The sequence below is a fragment of the Bactrocera neohumeralis genome, chromosome 2 (assembly GCF_024586455.1).
Source record: "Bactrocera neohumeralis isolate Rockhampton chromosome 2, APGP_CSIRO_Bneo_wtdbg2-racon-allhic-juicebox.fasta_v2, whole genome shotgun sequence".
Taxonomy (NCBI): domain Eukaryota; kingdom Metazoa; phylum Arthropoda; class Insecta; order Diptera; family Tephritidae; genus Bactrocera; species Bactrocera neohumeralis.
In genome coordinates, this window is record NC_065919.1 from 36557580 (window position 1) to 36582773 (window position 25194).

The 25194-nt window shown below is 35.8% G+C and overlaps 1 protein-coding gene and 1 pseudogene across 6 annotated transcripts in view; one reads left to right on the forward strand and one right to left on the reverse strand.

The window, feature by feature from the left end:
• LOC126757388 (cell adhesion molecule Dscam2) overlaps nucleotides 1–25194 on the reverse strand; it is a 167383-nt gene that overhangs the window by 97389 nt on the left and 44800 nt on the right. For all 6 annotated transcript variants that reach the window (XM_050471273.1, XM_050471283.1, XM_050471263.1 and 3 more), the window contains exon 4: nucleotides 7511–7653. In XM_050471273.1, coding sequence (XP_050327230.1) covers nucleotides 7511–7653 — 143 coding nt within the window. The remainder of the gene's footprint in view (nucleotides 1–7510; nucleotides 7654–25194) is intronic.
• On the forward strand, nucleotides 15553–15714 carry LOC126751841 (small nucleolar RNA U3; annotated as a pseudogene).

Sequence of the window (25194 nt, forward strand, 5' to 3'; positions counted from 1 at the left end):
ACTCAAGTGTGGTTGCGAGTCTGGTCTCTGTTGTGAATGAGCGAATATAAATTCACACGGTTGAAAAAAGTTCAACATAAAATACAAAATGTGACAGTTGTACAATATTTGCATAGATAACTGTAAGCTTGTTTTTAGGTTTTACACTCACATCACCTTGGATACAGTATAAATGCTTTGTTCAACTGGCAACATAGAACGCGAGCATAACGCTTGAAATACATACATGTTCAGATATTCGGCAAGCAGATCTGCACAATTATCTGCAGCTAGATTGCGTGTTGAGTTAATCCACGTCGAAAATTGTCAAAAATAATTATACAAGTATATTCGCGATTGGCCGAGATGAATATTTTAAGCTACTATAGGCAACACGAATACCGTTCCTTTGTCAAAACGTTCTTAAGGTTTGACATTTTGATGTTATATACATATACTCAATATAACATCAAAATGTCAAACCTTAAGATAAAATATTAAATACAGCCTACGTTTAAGGCCCTGTACCAAGCCATCATTTAGCTTATTGGATCATATACCTAACTAATATGAACTTTGTATATTTTGCAGTACTCTCTAACCAAAACGATGCATACTTTTCGTGGGTGAAAGTGCCCATACTCGAGCACACAAGTGCGTTCGATCGGTATGTGTGCGCTTGCGGTTTATCGTGTATGGGCTTGTTCGCGTACCGATCCATGTTCTCCCACCACGAATCCCTATAGTAAATTCCACAAAAACCTACTCGTCTCTGTCCTTGTCCCGTCCATCGCATTTCTTAGACGGCGGTGATGTCAGCCTTTATTTTCGCGAGGACATCAACCAGCTGGGCAGCGGCACCTTCCCAATTAAGGGTCCGGACATTCCAGGTGCATGCCCTTATATCGTAGACCTTTTTTCGTTTGCCATGGTCGTCATCAAAAGGGGGTCTCTCTACCGAGGCAGTTGGTAATGGATGTTTCGCCTTCTCACTTTAGCTCGCCTTCAAACGGATGTTCTTAGGCTACCCAGAGGATACTTGGTCAAAGACCGGAAGTTGTGAGCTGCTTAAATCATATGTAAAAGAATCGTTTCTGGCCACTCCCGAGTGAATGGCGATCAGTAAACTTTCCTCACTTGCGTGAACTTCTACACATGACTCCATCCTCCGATGATGTTCAATTCCATTTACATAAATTTCAATGATGATTTCGGCTGATTTTTGATGAATTCACGCACAGTTTCAATGGAATTTCCGGTGATCACTGATTTTGATTAGCCCACATGTTGATCGCCATTTATGTCCTCACGACCACTTTGAAAACGTTGAAACCACTCGTGCACTCTGCTACGGGATAGGCAATCATCGCCATAAACTTGTTTCATCAATTGAAACGTTTCGGTAAAAGTTTTACCAATTTTAGAACAAAATTAAATGTTGGCTCTTTGTTTGAAGCTCATTTTCGCACCGTTAACACAAACATACTGACACTTAAAACGCAATAACTTCACTTCCAATTGATGAATTGTCATGAAATTCTCACTGGACAATCGATAAAAATAGCAAATTCTAACGCATCAGTCGACATATAGATGGCGCCATGAGCTGGCGCTAGATTCAAATAGTTCTGTTTACTTTGGAACCCACCTTATATTAAAAATCTGCGAAATCGATAATATGTAAGGGGTTTTATATAGTGAAGTTGAATGCAAATGTCAAAACATTTTATCTTATGACTTAATATACTGCCAAGTGTCTTCAGAATATTTTCAGTATTGTTTACAAACCAAGAAAAATCTGGTAGGAGTAATAATTTCTCTTGGTTCTTGGTTCTAATTCAAACTGAGCACCGAAACCAATTTTTCCAGTGTAGGTTAACAACTTTTCCAAATAGCAAATAACACAAATGTTCGACCGCCTGAGCGTTGTAATGTTCGAGGCCGGTTGCATATATAAACGTGACGGTAGGAGTCAGACTATGAAACCCCAAGTATAAATATTGAATGAGCTTTTAAGGGAATAATATAGGATCGGTTGGCACGCTGCCCCTTTGCAGCTGCCGCTAACCGTCGCTCATCAGCACACAAATGGCTGCTCGCAATGTTTTAAATACGTAAACAGTATTATTTTTACTCCCGAATTCTTTGCTTTACACTTTTTCATTTCATGCCTTACCAAGTCTACTTTTTGCTTTCGCGACCAGTGGAAGTCAAACAAATAAAGTATCAGCAGATATTTCGCCAGTAAATTAAAATTGACGTAGGAAAAACGCAAAAGCAAAAAAGTGCTGAGGTAAATAAAAACAAATTTGTGCATATACGGGCTTATCGGCAGAGTATCACGGCATTTACGAATATTTACGAGAAATCCAAAAATAGATGAAAAACTGACTGTCACACTGGAAATATTTTATCGCTCTTAACTGTTGCTATTTCATTTTTTCACGCATTGATGTGGCACATAAAGTGCATGACAAATGAACGCGAATGGCTATGCAAGTGCAATCAACTTGTTGGCGTAGGTGTGTATATGTGTACAGTAATTTCTGACATATTTGTATCGAGCATTATGTATTTGTAATTTGAGCTCAACGCCTTTTCGTGATAATAGTGTCAACACTGGCAAAGTAACCTCATTCTTATCAGCAGCTGCTGTGTTGCGCGAGAAAATCTTGATTAATTTCGCCTACAGGTATGCTGTGGTGAAATGATTACTTTGCACGCTGCTTTGATGTCAACTTGTTTGCTAACTACGAGTGAGCGGAAAATGTTGACTACAAAAGCGGACTTAGCAGCCAAGCAACCAAGCAACCACCAAACAATATCACGGGAAACACGCTAACGTTTGGATAAATACGAAAATCAATCACGAAGCACAAGCATATGCATTAGGGTGTACGTTAAGTCTAAGTTGATTTTTTTTTCAACACCCGCTGAAGCTTAAGTTTTTGTTAAAAAGGATCAATCGAAAGTAATCTTCTTAATTTCAATTTAAACCGCACCGAATTAATTTTACTTTTCTCATATTTTCATAAACCCATAATTAAAACAAGTAAAAAAGGGCTAAGTTCGGGTGAACCGAACATTTTTTACTTTTGGAAATTGAAAGTCCAAGAAATTCCTTCCGGAAAATATTTACCAAATTTAATCCATTCTTGCCAGTAACACATAATATGTATTAACGTGCATGCTAAACAATGTTCTCTAGGTTTCTTTAAGGTACTTGAAGTAAAGTCAGCCAGATGTTCGAAAATTTTGATATTAGTTGCATAGAGGCTAGATCAAATTATCGCTCAATGTTATTTGTTTCAGCCACAAATACAATTTTATGTGTAAACCACGATTTCTTATTTTCATTAAGATAACTCACATATTAGCTGATATATAGGGCTCAGGGAAGTATTGTCCCGTTTCAGCCGATTTTTCATACACATAGGTACTATACCGGAGAGGACTTTCTCTGAATTTTTGTTGTATATCCCATACATTGATCGATATTTTTGGTCAAAAGTCAATTATAGATACAGGCCACATATGTCTGTCCACAGTCCACATTTCCGGTATTTGGGGGGCTTGAACAGTTTTGATTGGAGTTGAACAATTTTTGGTCATAAGATAGCATGCATTAAAGTAAAATTATTAGTGCAAAGCTTTGTCTCGTTATACATATCATTTGCTTCTTCATAGTTCTTCATGAGAAGTAGGCGTGGTTGTAGTTCGATTTCGCTCATTTTAGCACTGTGACATAACAATGTAGTTCTTCATTTTTACTACGAGAAGTTCTTGAGGCGTAATTTTTAACAGTACCGTTGTAGTTCGATTTTCGCTCATTTTTTAGCATATATATGTATCTGTGACATAACAATGTAGAAGCATTCGTATTTAATCGAAATCGGTCGGGTATCGAGATATGTGCTGGCTTATTTCTGTAGACTTTAGACTTGACGTAGCCCCACAAAAAATAGTCTAAAGGCGTTAAATCGCATGATCTTGGTGGCCAACGTACGGGTCCATTTCTTGAGATGAATTGCTCACCCTCAAAATGGCCATAGAATCATCGTCAAATTTTTACTACGGTGTGTAAAATTTTATATCTACATACTATATGACATAATTAGTTCTTGATTTATCGCGCTTTTAGTAATTTTTAACAGTACCTTTGTATGAGGAGTGAACGGTGTCGATTTTCGTCTCGTCATCCTGATCATTTATACATATATATGTATATATATAACCCTAAATCTATCTCGCTTAGTTTTAGTTGTAGCAACCGGTTGCATGAATATAAAAATGTGTGCGCAATTAAAGTTTTGCATCAAATATATTCAACATTCTTACAGTACCGTGTCAATACACAACACAAAAAGTAGAAGTCACTTGTATTATCAAATAACGAACACCCTAACGTACATATGAACATCATCCTCTAATCTTTACCTCACACCAATTGAGAAGGGCAAGACTTGTTAGAGAAGGACAACAATTTATCCGAAAGAAAGAAGCACTCATACCATATGTAAGCAAGTAAGTTGGTGTCGTTTGATTTTCATTAAGATATGTGTTCTAAGCATTATTACTATTTATGCAGACGCGAGTTCACCGACAATAACGTTATAAATTTATTTAGTTGTAATAAATGTAGCTTATTACAATGACAATAAGTTATATTATAGGTCATACTTAGACTCATTTCGTGTTTTACTACATTTTACTTCATGTGTTAAATGTTTATTAAAATTTAACCAAAGCGGATCTTTGGATTAATAAATTGGCGAGGCCTCTTATTGGTTTGATGTACATATCTCCTAATCCACGTAAGCTACAATAACCAAATTCGATCGATTCGAAATATGCTTCAACAGCTATTATATGACCTCTTCATTTGATGAAAAACGCTTGCCAAGCATACATTTTTTGAGTTTTGGAAGCAAATGGAAGTCGCTGAGGGCCAAATCTAGTGAATACGGTGGATGCTTGAACAATTCGACCTTTAATTCATGGATTTTAGCCATTGTCGAAATGCTCTTATGACACGGTGCATTGTCCTGATGAAAAAGGATTGTTTCTTCTGCAAACCGGGTCTTTTTTTCACGAATTTTTTCCTTCAACTGTTCCACTTTTCCAAAAGGTTGCAATAATATTTAGAATTAATTGTTTTACCACTTTGCAAGTAATCCGCAAACGAAATTCCTCTTGCACTGCCTAATGAGACGTGTGGAGCCTCTACTAAATCTCTCTTAGTAACTCGACGATTTTACAAAACCATATCCTGTATTTTAACTATGATTTCTGGTGTTGATGCGCTTTTTGGACGTCCTTCACGTGAATCGTTTTCAAGCCTTGTACGACCACGTTTAAATTCAGCAACCCATCTTTCTACTGTTCAAATTGTTGGTGAACAATCATTATAAACTTTTAACATTCGTTCGTGAATTTCTTTTGGTGCTAAACCTTTCAAAAATAAGAATTTTATCACTGCACGAAATTCTAATTTTTCCATTGTAAGGAAATACTGTTAAACGGCGACACTAAGTGGCTTGTAAACAAAGAATGAACTGACGGATTGAAATGACACTTCACATACATATGTTCATATGAAGGGTTTACCAGCAAAGCAAAAAAAAATTGGCTGGTATCAACGCCCTCTCCTATCGAACGACAAAACTTATTGAACAACCTGGTCATGGACTTAAAGTATGCCACCCTATAACCAAAAACGGTCCAAATCCAACCAAAACTGTTTAATCCCGTAGGTGCCTAATATTTGTATCCCCATACCCACAGTTGCCACAAAAATCGGTTAAAGTGTGACATACATAATTGAAATCCAGGGATAATCGTTTCCCGGCAACGGTATGTCTGTATATCAAAAACGGGTTGAATCGGATCAATAAATCTTAGCCCTAGTATAAAGGTTCCGGGTGACTTCAATCCATATCATTGGTATGAGGGGTACCTTAATGAGACCTTGGGAAACTTAATAAATTTTCTTATGTCAAACATATTGCTCAGTGCATGAGGTATACGCCCTTCTCGGCTTCGCTCGGGTATTCAACAATCATTTCAAAAGTTATAATTTTGTACACATTCTCCCACACATTCTCTCTCGTTTTTGCAAGGGGTCATTAAAAATGAGTAAAATGTAAGAAATTCGAACATGAAAGTATACTTTTATACTCTTTCAACCAGTTGCTACAGAGTATTATGGTGTTGTTCACCTCACAATTGGACGTATCACCTAAAACTAATCGAGATAGATACACGGTTATATATATAAATTACCAGGCTGACAAGAAAAGTTGAAATCCGGGTGACTGTCTATCTGTCCGTCCGTCCGTGCAAGCTGTAACTTGAGTAAAAATTGATATATCTTAATGAAACTTGGTATGTGGGTTCCATGGAAAAAAAGTTCGAATTCGTAGATGGGCGTAATCGGACCACTGCCACGCCCACAAATCGCAATTAACCGGAAACATATAAATTACCATAACTAAGCACTAAATAAAGATATAAAACTATAATTTAAAACAGAGGATCGCAGTAGTAAGGAACATCTGTGGTCAAATTTTTTAGAAAAAGTGGGAGAGGCTCCGCCCTCTAACCAGTTTAATGTACATATCTCGTAAACCGTTTAATCTACAAAAACAAAATTTGCTGAGTACAAATCTTACAAGAACTTCTAATGACAGTGTGAAGCTGGATGACGGGATAAAGCTTTGCACGAATAATGTGTTTAGCTTGTGCCATCTTGTGACCAAAAATTGTTCAAATGCAATATAAACTGTTCAAGCCTAGAGGGACCCACCCGGTACCTATAGTTGACTTTTGATCGAAAATATCGGTCAATATAAAATTGAAATTAAGAGATACTCCTTCTCTTATAATGATTTGTCTGTATATCGTCAAAACTGGGCATCGGACCAATACTTCTCTTGTTATACCTAATATAGAAATTTTCGAACTTCGGAGTGACTTTGTACCGCATATGTCGGCCAATATGTGAGTTATCCCAATGAAAATAAGAGAGCGTGTTTTATTCATAACAGTATATCTTTGTGCCCAAATGGAAGCCCTGTATAACTAATAGGGTTTATAGGGATACATTTAAAATACTGAAGCTCAAAACACCGACACATTACCGACAAAACAAGAAAAGGTGGCGCTGTGCTTCGGTAGAAATAAATGCGGACAAGATAAAATATTTTTCACATTTGACGGTGTTTTAAGTGTATCCCATAAAATATACTATTTTCTTCGGCTCTAATGTTAATGTGTGTTTAATGTTCTGAAATTTACTCAAAAATGTAACTAAATTTTTATATAAATATTATTTAAAGTTTGCAGCCTTGTCAGTTCCGTCCTGTCCGTCTCTGACAATGCACTCTCTCTTCCTTTACAAACTACAAAACCTATTTAGTAAAAAGCAGAATTTTCTATATGCACTTACATATTCTTGTACACATACATATACATATACTATACATATACAAAAATGCGAGTTGCATATTTTGTGGAACGTTCTTGTACTCACCTGCTTGGAGCTGCACGTTCCGGCTCAACACAGTGCCAGCTTCGTTGGCTGCTCGACAGCGGTATATCGTCTCGTGCACGTCGGTGCGATAGTATTGCGCCAAAAACGGTGGAAAATATAATGTGCCATTGCCAGTAATTTTTCTGCAAGACACCAACAATAACATTGGTAAAAGAATTAAAATGTTGTAAATTTGTGTTTATTTTTTGTATTTGTAACGGAAAGAGTATGCGGATATGCTGGTAAAAGTGGTAACATTAAGTGCCAGGAAATGTCCTTATTACCGTTGTTAACATTTGTACTCGAACGCAGATTATATAATATTTGATAATTTAGCGTTTTTTTTAGAATGTTCACTTGAAATCATAACTAATTTTGTATCAGGAAAAATTCGATACTTGTGCTGGTAAAAAAAATCAGTGCTTTCAATTTTCAGGAAAGTCTTGGCTTTTTTGTATTCTATCATTGGTATCGAATTGCTTCTTGATAAGAGCGAAATAGGTGACGGCCTACATTGATATGGGAGGAAATTGTAAAGCTGAAAATAAATTTTAAGTATTTCTGTCTTTTAAAAGAAAATTGGTAGGAGCTGCTGTCTTCTTGCGGTTTACTGCAGGTTGGTTAAGTCACACGAGGGCTTGGCGAACGCTAGCAAACTACTTGATTTGCCGTAAACTTATATCCCGAGGCAAATTATAAGTAAATTTGTATTCATGTGGTAATATCTCAATTGTGTTAAAGTCTCAACAATTCTTAGAAGAAGACAACATTAAATCACTTCACCTTCATGGAATTAGAGCCAAAACATTAGAAGCTAAATGAAGATACCTCATTAACCTGGAGTCCCCAGACAACCTTGGTGACAGTGTTTTGTATTGTCATCGAAGTTTACGAATGAAACCTCAACTGGTAAAAATTGTTTGTATGTGAATATTAACGGTCAGAATTAATCTTTATCAAAGAAAACGTTTCAACTTAGATTTTGATTATATTACTTTGACTGCTATATTCATATAAAAAGAAGAGCGATCCACTTTTGGAATATTTCTGGAAAAGAGAGCTAAGTTGAAAACAAGCTAGCAAGGTTAAATTCGGGTATAATCGAGCACAATGATAATTGATATTTTATTACTTGATATTATAGATTTAAACTCACTTAGTTCCACCAGCAAAATATACTGGCATGTCCGGGATATGTATAATAAAATCCTAATTAGAACTGGAGAAGCGTGTTTGTAGTCTGTTTCGACAGTCCCGATCATTTATAATTACATATAAATGGTTCTATATAAAAAAATTAAGTAGTATTAATGTAGCAATATGTGACAGAAATATAGCAATAAATGATATTTACTAAATTTAAGTATCATCACACACTGCTAGAATATTCAATGTAAATGTTTGATAACACAGCTGTTGACAGCTAATTAGAAACGCTCCCTTTTTTGTAGGTGGCTGATGAGTATAATGATAAAAAATTTTAATATACCGTTATTTATATTCCTAAAAGTCTTGTATTGTTCGTGTTACTCTATTTACTACTAAATTCACTCTGTTTTGTAGTTGTGTTGTTAAAGTTCTTTTATTTTTTTCCCAAATAGTAAATGTGTTACGATATAGAAGGTGAATTAAGTGCGACAGCTAATTAGAAACAGCTGTTTAAAGACTTAAAATTCCTTCAGGTGCTATTTTTATTAATAATATTATTGATTTCTGATAAGGATGTGTTTCTGAGTTGTGATTTAAAATATATTAAAATGGATTATTCAAATTTTTTAATGAGTAAAAGCTGCAGCTGTACACCCGCCCTACGTAATTACATTTTTGACTTTCGTCAGTCTGGAACGGCGTTCGAATCAGGTCAAATGCTCAAAAGAAAGAAAGCCCTTAAGCATATACAGAATTTTAAAACTATTTTCAATATTGTATGCAAAGAAAAAACCCGAAAAGCTTCAACAGAAATATAAAAATAAAAATTCAAGACAATTATAATGTCCAGATGTCCATGTAAACAATTGCTCGGAGCGATGTAACCAAAATAAATTGCATAGATACTGATGGTCGAAGGTATGTTTGCCGATCAATGTATCAAGAATTTGAGCCTTGCTATTCTCCACGCGTAGTGAAGCATGGTGGAGGATCAGTCATGGTGTGGGAATTGTTTTCCTTGAATGGGGTAGGTCCGCTCCATATGATTGATGGAATTTTAAATAAGGAGAAATACGTCGACATCCTAAAAAATGTCATTCTGCCATGGACTAAGGACAATTTGCCTGTTATATGGAAATTCCAACAAAATAACAATCCAAAGCATACGGCAAAGTCAGCACAAAAGTTTTTTGTTGAAAATTCCATGAACGTTTTGGAGTGGCCTGAAAAGAACACATCTGGATTAATGTCAAAAAAGCTGTAGGTATCACAAATATGGCTGTCCTTTTTGATGAATTTGGGACGGTATGGCAGGCAACACTAGTGGTGCGCTGTCAGAGTCTTATATCCTCAATTCGCAGTGGATGTGAAGCAGTGTTAAAGTAGAAGGGTTAAGCAACAAAATACTAACTGAAAGTAGGCAATATTTTTAATAGCAGTATTTTTTGCTGATAAAAAATTTTCGTTTCTAATTAGTTGTCGCACTCAAATCGTTGATTCCACAGGTTTTTATTAAAATCTTCAAAAAAAAAAAACAGATTTGTAATTATAACCTTTACTGTTGGAGTTTAAGTTTAACGTAAGTTTCAATAAAATGAGTGAAAAAACGGTAACAATAAGTGATTTATTCGAAAATAATTTCATTTACTTCAAAATAAGTAGCGTTTTTAATTTTCTGTCAACAGCTGTACATATATACAATACGTCTATATGGCATCAACGTAAATGAACTTTTATTTGCGCAGTCTACAAAAAGACATTTATTTTACTAACTGACACAAACAACTTCACTCTAATTTTAAATGCTTTTACGCTACATTTATCTCCGGCAAAATCATGTAAATAATACTCACTTTTTCATATTTCACAATAAAGCAATTTACTAAACCATTTTATATTAGGCTATACACGAATTTCCGCGAAAGAATTAATTCTGGATATATTCCGGCTTTCATATTGCAAGAGCGGCTTATCTGCGTTAGACAACTGACGAGTGTTTTGAATAAATTAATTTTGAGAAACCTGCGTTTTAATCATTTTATTATAAACAAAATTTTTTTTTATCTTGTCTGAATTTCGAGCTTTGAATTTTAAATTTGTTCTGTTATTTTGCTGTAGATCCCTTAACGCATATTGTAGCAGAGTCAAATGCAACTAATATGTCCTACAGTAAATTAAATAAAATAAAACAAGTAAGGACAAGTTCGGGTGCAACTGAACATTTTATACAACTTGCAAGAATCAAAGCCTGGGAAATACTCGAAGGTGCAAAACCAATCATAAGAGAGTAAAGTCAGCCGGATGTTCGAAAATCCTGATATTAGTTACATATATCTATTTTAGGCACAAAGATACACTGTTATGAATATGTTAAAACACGCTTTTTTATTATCATTGAGATAATTCACATATTGGCCGATATATGCGGTAGAAAGTAACTCGGAAGTTCGAAAATCTTTATATTAAGTATATGTGGGCTAAGGGAAGTATTGGTCCGATTCAACCCATTTTTGACGACGTTCAGACAAAACCATTATAAGAGAAGGAGTATCTCTTAATTTCAGTTATATATATGAAGCATTGACCGACATTTTCGATCAAAAGTCAACTACAGGTACCGGAGTCTAAATAACTAAAGTCTAAGGAGTAGGGCACCTTTTGACCAAAAATTGTCCATATCAAATCAAAACTGTTCAAGACCCTAGGGACTGAATAAGGCAATTATTACTGTAAAATTTTATTCCTTTATATTAATTACTTCTTAATATGTGTCCTGGAAAGTGAAAAAATCAAATGTAATTTTAAATTGTGTTATATGAGAAGTAGACGTGGTCTGATTAGTCTGATTTTGCCTATTTTCACTATGTAACAGATATGTTAAAAAAAATTATACGCACTAAATGTAGTCTAAATCGGTTGGTCGGATCCCGAGATATGGCATTAAAAAAGTAGGCGGTGCCCATCGTCCAATTTTCACCATTGTAAAGGAGGACTAGAGAAAGTATCAGCTGATGCGATGTAAACAAAGGCACAGCTGAGAGGTGCCCATGTGGAAACGTCAAAGGAAGTCCGGGGTTGAGTTTCTATTGGCATCCAAGATGGCCAACTTTTAACCGGAAAATGGTTGCATTGTCTTATTTTCTTAAAATTTCTGGTAAAGTTGTCCCAAAAATATTGGTTATACATATACTATAAAACTTTAATAAGAAAATCGTTTTATTTTAATATATACTCTTAAAGAAGAGGACATTATGAGCTAGTACATGAGAAATTAAGTTTCTTATTTATGCCTTTTTTACCTGTGGTAAGTTAATAAATGTTCACCACAGAAAAGTGTTAGGAGCAAATAAGCAACCATTCCAAATAGTGGGGTCCAAAATATACTTATTCAGAGCCAAATTTATATTTTTGCAAGACAATTTGTTTGTATTTATTTAGTTATTTTAATCTGCAAGCATATGTATGGGGATACACTTAAAATACTGAAGCTCAAGATGCCGACCCATCAAAATTTCGACAATATTCAAATATCTTGTCCGTTTTGCTATTGAGCATGGCGAAATAGTGCTGCGTTAGCTAATTTAAACTACTTTTAATGAAAAAAACATATTTACTCTATTTATGCTATGAAGATATTGCAAATTCAAAAAATTATTTCCTTAAGAAGCATATTTGTTTAAAATCTTAGTTTGCCCTTCACGAGGTGACAAGTGTAAATGAAAAATCACTACACCACAAACAACACACCATGGCTGCTTTTCTAGACAAAGAGGGTGTTTCAATAACATGGAAGTAAACGCTATAATTAATTCTCTGGCACATAGTGGCATAGATGACACTGTGTGCAGATGGATACTATCGATGCTTGAGAATAGGAAGATTATAGCTTCAAACGGCGCTGCAACACAAACAAGTTATGTGAGTAGAAGGACGCCTCAAGGGGGGGTCCTCTCTCCGCTTCAATGGGTTGTAACGCTGAACGAAATACTACTCCAACTCAACGGTGGAGGAGTGAAAGCAGTGCGTATGTGACGATATAATGTTGTTGGTATCAGGCATGTTTCCTTCAACAGTCAGCGAGATTATGGAAAGAGCACTTCGAAGGTTAAACCTATAGGCTAAGAACAATGGACTAGGAGTTAACCCGAACAAAACAGAACTGATGCTATTCACAAGCAGAACCAAAATCCCTCAGTTTCTACTTCCGGTACTAAACGGAACGACACTCACTCTATCCCCCATAGCTAAGTACTTGGGGGTGGAGATTCACACCAAACTGTCCTGGAAATAAATAAAGAAAAAAGAATAAATAAAGCATACATGGCCTACTATACTTGTAAGAGAATCGTCAGCAAGAATTGTGGCCTCAAACCAAGTATAGTCATGTGGATGTATACGGCGGTCATAAGACCTATACTTACATATGGAGCTTTGGTATGTTGGCCAGCGCTAAACAAACAATACGACATTAAAAAATTAAATGAAATACAAAGAGGAGCATGTGCGGGGGTTACTGGTGCAATCAGGTCATGTCCGACTGATGCGCTCAATGTGGTCCTGCATCAACTACCCATGGATATTTTTATTCACAAAACAGCAGCTATTACGGCGATAAGAATAAAAAAATTGGGTGGTTGGAAACAGCAGAACTACGGACAAGGTGTAATCCTAAAGAAGCTCACCATTAATAAATCAGACTACATTCCCCCCAAGCTAGATTTCAATAGACACTTCCAGGTGAGGATACCATCTAGACGAGAATGGAGAAGAGGTTCAATAGGAGAGGAGGATACCATCTCAGTCTATAACGACGGGTCCAAAATTGACTACGGAGTAGGCACGGGGGTATTCCCCGCTGATCTAGGCATATCTCTCTCTATTCGTCTACCGAACTCGGCTAGCATCTTCCAAGCAGAAGTACTAAGCATAGAAAAAGCCTGCGAAGTTTTATTAGAAAACCACGAGAATATACATAAGCCAACTATATTTACGGATAGCCAGGCAGCGCTCCTGGCCTTGTCTTCACCCATGACAAATTCCAGTATAGTACACAACTGCAAGAGAGCACTAAGCTCAATAAAAGACAAGCTCCAACTAGACTTGAACTGGGTTCCCGGCCACAGGAACATTTTCGGTAACGAAAAAGCAGACGAGTTGGCGGAGCTGATACCAAGCCCGCTAGGATCGATTAAAGGAGAGATCAATAGACAATTTCAACAAGTTGCAAATAACAGGTGGAGAAGCATTACAAAATGCGTCTTAACAAAACAATTATGGCTAACATATGACAGGAAAAGAACCAACGACTTATTAATTAGGTCAAGAAAAAGTATCTACAGAGTAACAGCTACCACAATAGGGCACTGGCCATTTGGGGAACATGCGGCCAAAATAGGTATGCCCTACAACGACATCTGCCGAGGCTGCGGAGTAGCAGGGAACAAGGAAACAATTTTCCTTTTTCTACTTTCTCTGTGAATGCCCAGCTCTAGCACATATCCGACATAAAACACTTGGAATCCATCAAGCACCAAACCTTGAATAGATTTCCAATAAAAGCATATCAGACATAAGTAGTTTGATCGAAACCTCAAAATGGAAGGTGAAACGTAATAGCAGATACAGGAGGTTCTACGAATAGTGTATCAAAATGGCACATCAAGTGCTAATTGAGCCCGATAGATAACAGGGCTGCACTCCTACCTACCTACCTAGTTTAGAACTAAAAAATAATATCGTAATTTTTTATGTAAAGAGTTGTTCATAAAGTATATATATATTTTCATCGCTAAATGCTGAAAAACTGACTAAATCGCTCAGAGCAAACAAATTGATACTTATATTCCTACACTAACACTCCAGTTAGGAACGGGTAGGATTCCTGATCGCCGGCTTATAGCTACATTTTGACATATAATGTATGTAGTTTGTGATTAAAGAAATTTATACTTATGTAAAGTATAGGAAATATGGGTATTACAATTATCTCTTGGTTTATCTTACAATGAAAAATTATTTATTACTGTTTAAAAGAATTATTATGATATGTAATACCAAATGTTGCTGCAAATGTTATTTCCTCATATCCATTCATTATAAAATATAAATTTCAATTTGTTCATGAATAAGTAATTAAAATTTTTGATAACAGCATTAAATTTCATTCTATAACCAAAATTGAAAATACATAGTATAGTACTATAAAATATAAATAATTATTATAGAATTTTCGTTTTACGCAACCCGTTTTGATCTCTCGCCACCCTTATTCACCAAAAGTGGCCATGATGTTTTCATTGTGAACGTACACTTGGGGGGTAGATTAAGTAGTGTGAATGGTCACACCCTTGTACCATGATTTTCACACCAGCTTGCGATAGATTCAGGTTGCGCAACCTTGCTCAATATGAATCTACGCAACCTTGTCTGCGAAGATGTTCGAGCAGCAAGCGAAGCAGTGACAATCGGCGATCGCTTGTTCGTTTCTTTCGGCACAGCTCGGCTTTTCTACCAACAACACAATGTTGCCATGCTTATGCTGTTGTTGTTTTTGTAGAACAATGTTTCAATTTTTGGTTGGTGACATATTCAATTTAAAATAAATTCTGTTGGGATTCGAACCTGCGTGCTCGTCGTCACTTTACCTCTAACACCACCATTGACACTTGAATTGCGTTGTCCTAATTATGGTTTGGTTATGCATGAAAGAAATACACAATGGATCGCCGATTGTTACCTCTTTCCTTGCTGCTGCTGCGCATATGTATGTTTGTATGCTTGTTCATTATTGAAGTTATACTCCTTTTTCTTTCCTTTGTCTTTCATTTCTGCGAGTTCTCAACTATTTTTTGTGCCCTTTTATTGAAATACCCTGCGTTGGCCGTTGAAAAATTAAGGCTATACCTTACAGGATTATTTCTGTAGTTAGTCTTCATTTACATTTTTTGGAAATCGACCCGCGATGACGAGGTATATCGTTTTATCTGACAGCGTGAGGTTTAAGAAGTTCATTTCTAATTTTGTCTTGTGGCATATTAGAAATAGTGATGGGCGATGTTGAGACTTTTAAGGAACACTGCTACTTGTGACTGTGACTTTGTAGTAGCAGTGATTTTAAACTGTGACTGTGACTGAAATAAAAATTGTAATAGACATAGGCCAATAAAGTAGAACAAAATTGTTTCCTTTTTTCATTTAGGTACAATGTACATATTTATTAGAATAAACAGAAATTAACATAGTAAATTCATTTTTAGAAAATCACCAAATACAAAGTATATACATAAAAGATAAAATTAAATAGTGTTAAAAATATTTACATTAAATGGAAAAGAAGGCCAAAATATTATGTTTGTAAATATTTTCCATTTGTATTCAAAAACAACAATATTTCAGTATTCCTTTCGCTTAATCTTGACCGACGATCACATACAATTTGCCCCGCTTTGGAAAAAACTCTCGCAAGGAACGGAGGAGGCTAAAACACATAAATACTTTTTGGCTAATTCTGCCATTTTAGGGTATCTGTATTTATTTTCAAGCCACCAATGAAATGGGTCGCAACTACGGGAAACCAGGCCATCTTCCAAATAGCGCTGAATTTCAATAATGGCTTTTGCTTCTACGCTACCATGTGGTTTATGTTCATTAGCGTATTTATCGAAAGAACTCCATATTGATACTGATTTTTCAACATTTTCTTCTGTTCTTTCAGTCTGAAATTCTATTTCTTCCCATTGCATTTCTATTAGAAAACGTTTTGTAAGTTTTTTTTGTGTTATGAGCTGCTGATTCATCAGTCAACGCCACTAATTTGAACCGGGGGTCTAGAAAAGTAGCTACCGTAAGTGTATTACTGTGTTGTAAACAGCTAAAACGTTCCCTAATTCCATTTAAAAAAATTTCAATCACTTTTTGTATAGTGTTTGAAAATGTTTCAGTTCGCAAGTGTCTATACACATCTAATAGACCATTTGCGATTGGTATTACCAGCGAACCTGTGCAATATGTTTCACCACTAATGCTTACTGTGGCATCTCTAAATGGTTTACAAATTTTGCACAAAGCAGCAACAGTCGCCCACTCGTCGTTGGTTAATATAGGTAAATTTTTGTTTATAATTACCAAAGTACATTTCACCGCTTCCTCCAACTCCGAAAAACGCTCCAACATTGCCAGTGTGGAGTTCCACCTCGTTTCAACTTGTTGAATTAATTTTAGAGGTTCTTTACCGCTGTTGCGCTGGTAATTTTCAAACGCTTCATTCGCTGAAGTACTTTTCTTGAAGTGAGCAACTATTATTTTAACTTTATCAGTTACTTGTTCTACTTCAGGAATGCGTAATCCTTCTTTTACAATTAAATTAATTGTGTGAGCCATACAACCAAAATGCTTCCAACCTAACTTATTAATTATAGCACTTTTTATGTTACTAGCATTATCCGACACAGCTAGCAATATTTTATCGTTAATTTTCCAATCACTTACGATTTGTTGTATCGCCTCACTTAAGTTTTCAGCTGTATGATTTTGCCTCAGTTGGGATGACGATAAAAGCACTGACGTTAGTTCAAAATTGTCGGACACATAATGTGCAGTTACAGCAATGAAACTAGACGTGTTCCGCGATGTCCAACAATCAGTGGTGATACAAAACTTTTCCCCGCTCCTAATCATTTTTCGCACCTTATGTTTACATTCCTCATACAATGCAGGAATCATTGATTTTGAAATCACATGTCTGCTAGGAATGTCATAAGATGGATTTAGGGCTGTTACAAATTCCCGAAAACCTTTGTCCTCAACTATAGAGAAAGGTTGCAAATCCACCGTAAAGAGCTGCAATAACTTGCTTGTTATTTCACTTTTTGGTTTTAGCCGCGCGACATTTAAAATCTTGGTTTGTGTTAAAGGCTTTGGTAATGCAGTCGAAGTTGATGGAATATCGTCTTCAAAAGTAACAGGCGTATTTTGCGGCGCTGGCGTAATTTCCGTCTGCAAAAATATTTTCACAATACCAATTTGATAATAACTTCAAAATTAGATTACCATTTCCAATCGAACAGTAGGATGCCTCCGTTCCATATGTTTTTTTAAATTTGATGTTGACGTTTTATATGATATTTTGCATTTACAAATATCACATTTTGCGAAAACAGCATCCACTTCTTTAAAAAATTGCCACACATAACTCGTTTTTGTTCTTTTTGACACAGACATCTTTAATTTTTATTAAATATAAGCAAACTGATTTGTAACCGTTTCGTACAAAAATTAATGTACATGATCCGTTATTTTTTAAGACGCACATTTTTAAAGTCACAATAAATATATTCTCTGAAGGGGTTTTTCAATATAAGGATACTAAATAGAAACTATTTAAATTAAACGAAAACATACTTTTTAAAATATTTCGTTACTTATAAAATACTTTTTATAAGTTTTTTTTTAAATTACTATATAAATTGATGCAATTTTAAGATTAAAAGTTTTATAATTGGCTTTACTACAGCATTGAGGTTTCTGTAATCAATTGTACATAAATATTACCCGTTTAAAGATAAATTAACTTTTTATATGTTAACCAATTTATACTTATCTGAAATTAAAGAAAATTCATGGCTTTAATGAATTTGAATTCATCACAGTCGCATATTTTTATATTCCATGGTGAATGCTATTTTGTCACAGTCGCAATTTTTCATGTGATACTGTGACTGCTACTTTGTCACAGTCGCAATTTTTAATATTCCACGGTGAATGCTACTTTGTCACAGTCGCAATTTTTCACATGATACTGTAACTGCTACTTTGTCACAGTCGCAATTTTTCATATGATACTGTGACTGCTACTTTGTTCATTAATTCCTGTCACTGCTACTTTAGGAAACTTGTCACAGCTGTGACCAGTGATTTTTAAGTAGCAGTGACAAAGTCACAGGTACTCAAATATTTGCCATCTCTAATTAGAAATGATGTTTCTTCGAAAATCGTTCGCTTACAACGGATAAAACGACTTCTGAGTGGTTATTTTAATGAATAAATTCCTATTGGTTGAAATGCTCTGCGTTGGCCGTTGAAAAGTTAAGACTATACTTCTCAGGATCATTCATTTCTTCAAAGAAGTTAGACCTTTAGAAATATGCATATTTGCATTATTTCGTTGTCATTTCCATATTCGTAGCAATAGAATTTCTATGGTATAAGAAAAGTAATGGCCGCCGATTGTCGCCCCTTGCCGCTGTAGCAGCTTCGCCTACAAACATGCGTAAATATGTATGTATGTATACGCATGATCGTGAATACATATCGACGCAGATTTTTGCGAGAAGCACCAGAAAATTGTGCAATTTATGATTTTTAGCTTTTGCCATCGTCGCGAAAAGACGACTTGTTGGCAAAGGCATGCTCGGGGAGATAATAAATTATAATAAATTTATAAAATGTGATTTAAGTTTTCTAGTTTTCTTTCATAAAAAATGATATGCATTTCTTGGAATATCACTAAGAAGTATAACTTCATCCGCGCGTAGGGACTCCAGGCACCTTTTTTTTGCACACAGGATCACTGAGATCCCCTGTGCCAAATTACAATTTTTATACTCTCGCAACAAAATTGCTAAGGAGAGTATTATAGTTTTGTTCACATAACGGTTGTTTGTAAGTCCTTAAACTAAAACAGTCAGATATAGGGTTATATATACCAAAGTGATCAGGGTGACAAGTAGAGTTGAAATCCGGATATCTGTCTGTCCGTCCGTCCGTCTGTCCGTCCGTCCGTGCAAGCTGTAACTTGAGTAAAAATTGATATATCATGATGAAACTTGATACAAGTATTTCTTGCCTCCATAAGACGGGTAAGTTCGAAGATGGGCAAAATCGGCCTACTGCCACGCCCACAAAATGGCGAAAACCGAAAACCTATAAAGTGTCATAACTAAGCCATAAATAAAGATATTAAAGTGAAATTTGGCACAAAGGATCGCATTAGCGAGGGGCACATTTGGTCGTAATTTTTTTGGAAAAGTGGGCGAAATGGCAGAAGGAAGCTGCACCCAGGCTTTTTTTTTAAATTGAAAATGGGCGTGGCGTCGCCCACTTATGGACCAAAAACCATATCTCAGGAACTACTTTACCGATTTCAATGAAATTCGGTATATAATATTTTCTTAACACCCTAATGACATGTACGAAATATGGGTGAAATCAGTTCACAACCACGCCTTCTTCCAATATAACGCTATTTTGAATTCCATCTGATGCCTTCTCTGTATAATATATACATTAGGAACCAATGATGATAGCGAATAAAACTTTACACAAATACGGTATTTGAAAAATATGTAAATGACAGATAATTAAATGTCGACTATCACTTTATCATGCGAGAGTATGAAATGTTTGGTGACACCCGAACTTAGCGCTTCTTTACTTGTATATCTTAATTTAGTGTTTCGTTATGGCACTTTATATGTTTTCGGTGAATGGCGATTTGTGGTCCGATTATGCCCATCTACGAACTTGAAATCTTTTTTGTACTAAGGAATTTGCACACCAAGTTTCATCAAGATATCTCAAATTTTACTCAAAATTTAAACTTTTCTCGTCATCGTATAAAACATATAACCATATGACCATATATCTATCTCGATTAGGTTTAGGTGATACGCACAACCGTTATGTGAGCAAAACTATAATACTCTGTAGCAACTGGTTGCAAGACTATGAAAATTGTTCAGCTTCTTTTAGACTGAGCATGGAGCCTTTCAACAAGGAGGAGAATTGCTTTGCCCTCATTTAGAGATGTGATTAACAATCAGAGATTTTACTGGCATCGTCGGAATATCGGATCAGGAAAAATCGTGTTGAAAGATCATTGGTGCCTAAGAAAAATGAAAGCACGATACCAAGATGTCATGAAACGCATTATTATTGCGATGAGTCTTGGAATTCATTTGGCCGAATATCATCGCAAAGGAGAACCGAAACCGAAATAACCATGTCGTTATTTTGACAGTTTTCTTCGCTTAGCAAGGTTTGCTGCACTGCGAATTCCGACCGGCGAAACTGTCAACTCATATTTAATGTTATTCGCCGTTTGTGACAATGCACTGTCGCATACTGCATTGTTTCTTCGTGAATTTTCGCCAATATCTTTCCACACCCGCCGTATTCGCCTGATTTAGCTCCGTGTGAGTTCTGGCTATTTCGGAAATTTACTTTAGTAACTGTATCGAGGATTAGAAAAACCGTTGGCAAAAATGTATATCGGCCAAGGGGAATTAATTTGAGGTATATATATTTTAAAGAATAAATAAAGAATTTGAAAATTCTGAACAAAGTATTACTATTTTTTCCTCTTGCTACTAGTTATTTTACTACTTTCGCTATTTCGTTTGTGAGGCGGCATTCCCCATAAAACTACTCAAAGTTTAACCGATACGTTTGGCAAAAAATCATTTTCCCGATGAATTCATTGGAGCTTGATTTGTATACTGTAAGTGATTTGATTGGAATTTAAAATTGTGTTATATTGTATTGTTTTATACGCATATATGTACGTGAAATGCTATGCATTAAATTTGGGTGAAACCGATCAATCAGTTCAAAAATTTTTAGTTAATGAGTTATCGCACCCTTAGCTGTTTTCATTATAACCGTTCTGTGAAGAATGAACATGGATATAATCTTTCCATAGGGTATTAAAAAATTCTAAACATGCTAATTTCGCTTTGAACTTTCTTTGTTTTAATTAGTTCACGTTTTCGAGAGGGCGCTGTATGTGTGCATTTTTTCCAATTCGAATGATGCGTAATGAGCGTATTACACAATCCAGTCTTCTGCACCAAATATACTCTAATGTTTCTAGATGAAACTGAAATTCGAAGTGTAAGTGTATAATCCTCAGCAAGGCCTTTACAAAGCTAAATAAAATAAATTACTGTTCAGTGGAGTATTTTTACTTTCAACGTTCAATGCCTACATTACTCCACATCCATAAGCGAAATCTCAAACTCATTTGCAACTATCTTCGTCAAAAGCTGTCAAAAACACTTTCGAACACAGACATTACCACTGAACCTATGTGTATAGCGTTTATCAACACGTTCCCTCTTATTCTCCTCCCTATCTCTTTAGTCAGCTTCAGTTTGAATCAGACAGCCGACATATACATTTGTGACGTTTTAATGTTCTTAATAGTCATGACAGCATAAATCATTTAACCCCGCCACACACTTCAAATCATCCACTCGACATTTCAACTACACATTTTTACTCCAGCGAAGAGCACGCATGAGTCGCTAATAGTCAAACCCACGCTTTCAGATTTCATACGTTCTGGGGAGTGTGTAAGTAACAATCCACGTGTATATGTACGTAACTGCGCTGCATATCAACCCGTTCTCCCGCGGTCTGCCGGGCTTCAGACTCAGCCCCATTCATGCAACCGGTTCATTGTTCTGTATTGTCGGTTATTCATGTTTTCTGTCAAATGAATGTAGCATTTTCTTTTCTCGCCGGCAATATTTTCTTTTTTCTTTCTCCTTTTCAAATTTGTTCTTATTCTTTATAAGAAAACTAAGCAGTCCGTTTTATAACTGCGCGTCGAGTGTGAATTTATGTGTGTATGTGCAGTCTGTGTGCATCTTTGACTTTTTATCGCATTTTTTGTGTCATACCGCAATATCAAAACCTCAACATTGATTTTGACAAGTTTCCCTGCACTCGTTCTCTCCTCACCACTCACCCCTCCGCTGGCCTTTACTTTTTATATATGATTTCTAAGCGCACATGCTCAACACATTCACGTTGCAAATCTCGGTTCCTACAACTACATAGCAGCAGTTCTTTTATGGCAAAAAACTCCTTAGCTTTTAGAGTTTATTTGTGTTGCAATGCGGCGAGCAAAGTAGCGATGACTGTATGGTATCCATCTATCCTTTGGAAAGGATCGCTTAAGATTTCAAACTTTTGTGTGAATCACGCACGCAGAAGAAGGACTTTTCCGTGTTCTGCTTTTATCTACGGGTATATATGTTTGAATATAGAGTAGTTTTTTATTTCTTTGTCAACTTTTTTATTTAAAAATTTGCGCACTGAAATTTTACCGTTTTTGAATAGACATACATACTTACGTATGTTTGAAAATATGGATTTTTTCTTAAAGTCTTCGTAGCTTAAAAGAAGCGTGGTTTGTTTGGTACACTCCGCTTTATGTTCGCAGATACACAAGGAAGCTTATCAAAGTAAAAAAATATCTGTTCCGCCATATTAAAGGTTATTACAATTTAATTTCAGACTAATTTATTAAAAGAAATATTATATGTATGTATGTATATGTACGTGAAGATTTACAATTGGAAATCCTTTAAAATCCCACAGTCTATATTTCTATGCCATATAATTTCAGAAGTTCAGAAACGAAAGATAAAATGGCATACATCAAAGGAAAAATAATTTATTCCGATGCGGTCAGGAATAAGAAAGAGAGGCCATTGTTGAATTTTTAATGGCTAAAAACTTTTTATCTGAATTTCCAGAAAATCCACATGTCCTATTGAAAAAAGTTATAAGGCAATAGCTTTCGTGTATAGACTTGTTAACCTCATTATTTATGTGAAAATTTTAAATAAACAGGAACGGGAAGAGTTATGTACATAGCGATAATCTAAGCCAGCTCAAAATAAATCTAAATAAATAAAATTACATCCTCCTAAGATTGGATTTATATAGTTACTTCCAGGAGAAAATAGCCTCAGAGGTGAACGGTTAAGAAGAGATAGGGGAGGAGGATAATATCTCAATCTACTCTGAATGGTCCAAAATAGACTGCGGAGTTGAGACGGGGATATACTCCGTGGATCTTGTTATATATCTCTCTATCCATCTACCAAAGTCAGCTAGCATCTTCCAAACGGGAGTACTAGATATAGAGATTGCCTGGTAGTTCTACTGAATAATTTTGGGAAGATACAGAAGGTTAGCTTATACACAGACATTGCTAGCCTTATCGTCGCCAAAGGTTATATCTAGCATAGTCAACAAATCTGCAAGGAACATTCAAGAGGGAGCTCAAAACACAAATTTGAACAAATAGTTCAGAGCAGATGGATATCTACTATCATGAGCGAAATTTATGTCGTCCCCTTCAAAGGGGGATTACCCCTTAGCCCCAATCCACTTATGCTAACGTTTTTCAATCCTCGAAACCGATGTTTAAGTTAATTTTTCGGATTCGGCTCACCTTTGCCACGATATTCGGCTGATTGATCACCTGCTTCCGGGTCGTAAGCATGGATCTAAGACTTATCGCCAGTAATAATACGTTTCATGACATCCTGTTAGTCGGAAAGCATTGTGTCACAGCATTGTGTAGAAAAAATTTAGTGACTTTGGAAGTAATAGTGTTTTCAAAAGGGTTTTCACTGATCCTTCCGATATTTCAACGATGCCAATAAGATCTATGACTGTTAGCCGTCAATTTTTAAGCACAAATTCATTTATTATACCCTGAACAGGGTATATTAAGTTTGTCACGATGTTTGTAACACCCAGAAAGAAGCGTCGGAGACCTTATAAAGTATATATATAAATGATCAGTATGTTGAGCTGAGTCGATTTAGCCATGTCCGTCTGTCTGTCTGTCCGTCTGTCCGTTTGTCCGTCCGTCTGTCTGTATATATTCGAACTAGTCCCTTAGTTTTTAAGATATCGTTTTGAAATTTTGCAAACGTCATTTTCTCTTCAAGAAGCTGCTTATTTGTCGGAACGGCTGATATCAGACTACTACAACATATAGCTGCCATATAAACTGAACGATCGGAATCAAGATCTTGTATGGAAAACTTTCACATTTGACAATGTATCTTCACCAAATTTAGTACAGATTATTTTCTAAGGCAACAATGTAATCTCCGAAGAAATTGGTCAGATCGGTTTACTATAGCATATAGCTACCATACAAACTGAACACATAATTACTAAAAGAAATGCACCTGTGAAGGGTATATTAGCTTCGGCGCCGCCGAAGTTAACATTTTTTCTTGTTTTATTGACGTGTCGATCAACAGTTGCAGTCATACTAACCTAGAAGACAACGAATGGGTTTTCGCCCGAAATTTAAATTAATTTAATCTTACTATATTTTGCCCACAGTAGTATAACCAAATGTAAGATAGCGAAGCCGATATGGTTACAATATGACAAGAGAAAATAGGACTTATTAAAAATGTAGGTCGAGGAAAAGTATTTAGAGACAGCTACCTTAACGTGGCATTGGGCATTTGGATAACATGCGATGAAAGTGGAATGCCATATAAAAACACTTTTCGCAGCTGCAAACTCGAGGTGCTTAAGGAGAAGTTTCCACACTTCCTCTATGAGTGCACAGCTCTATCACAAACCCGACATACCACTCTTGGAGTTCATCAGGTACCAACTCTTCAATGCCTATCCACAAAGTATATAACGGAGATAAGTAGTTCCGCAAATGTTTGCAATTGATCCTCTAACGACTCCAAGGGCCCAATTCTATA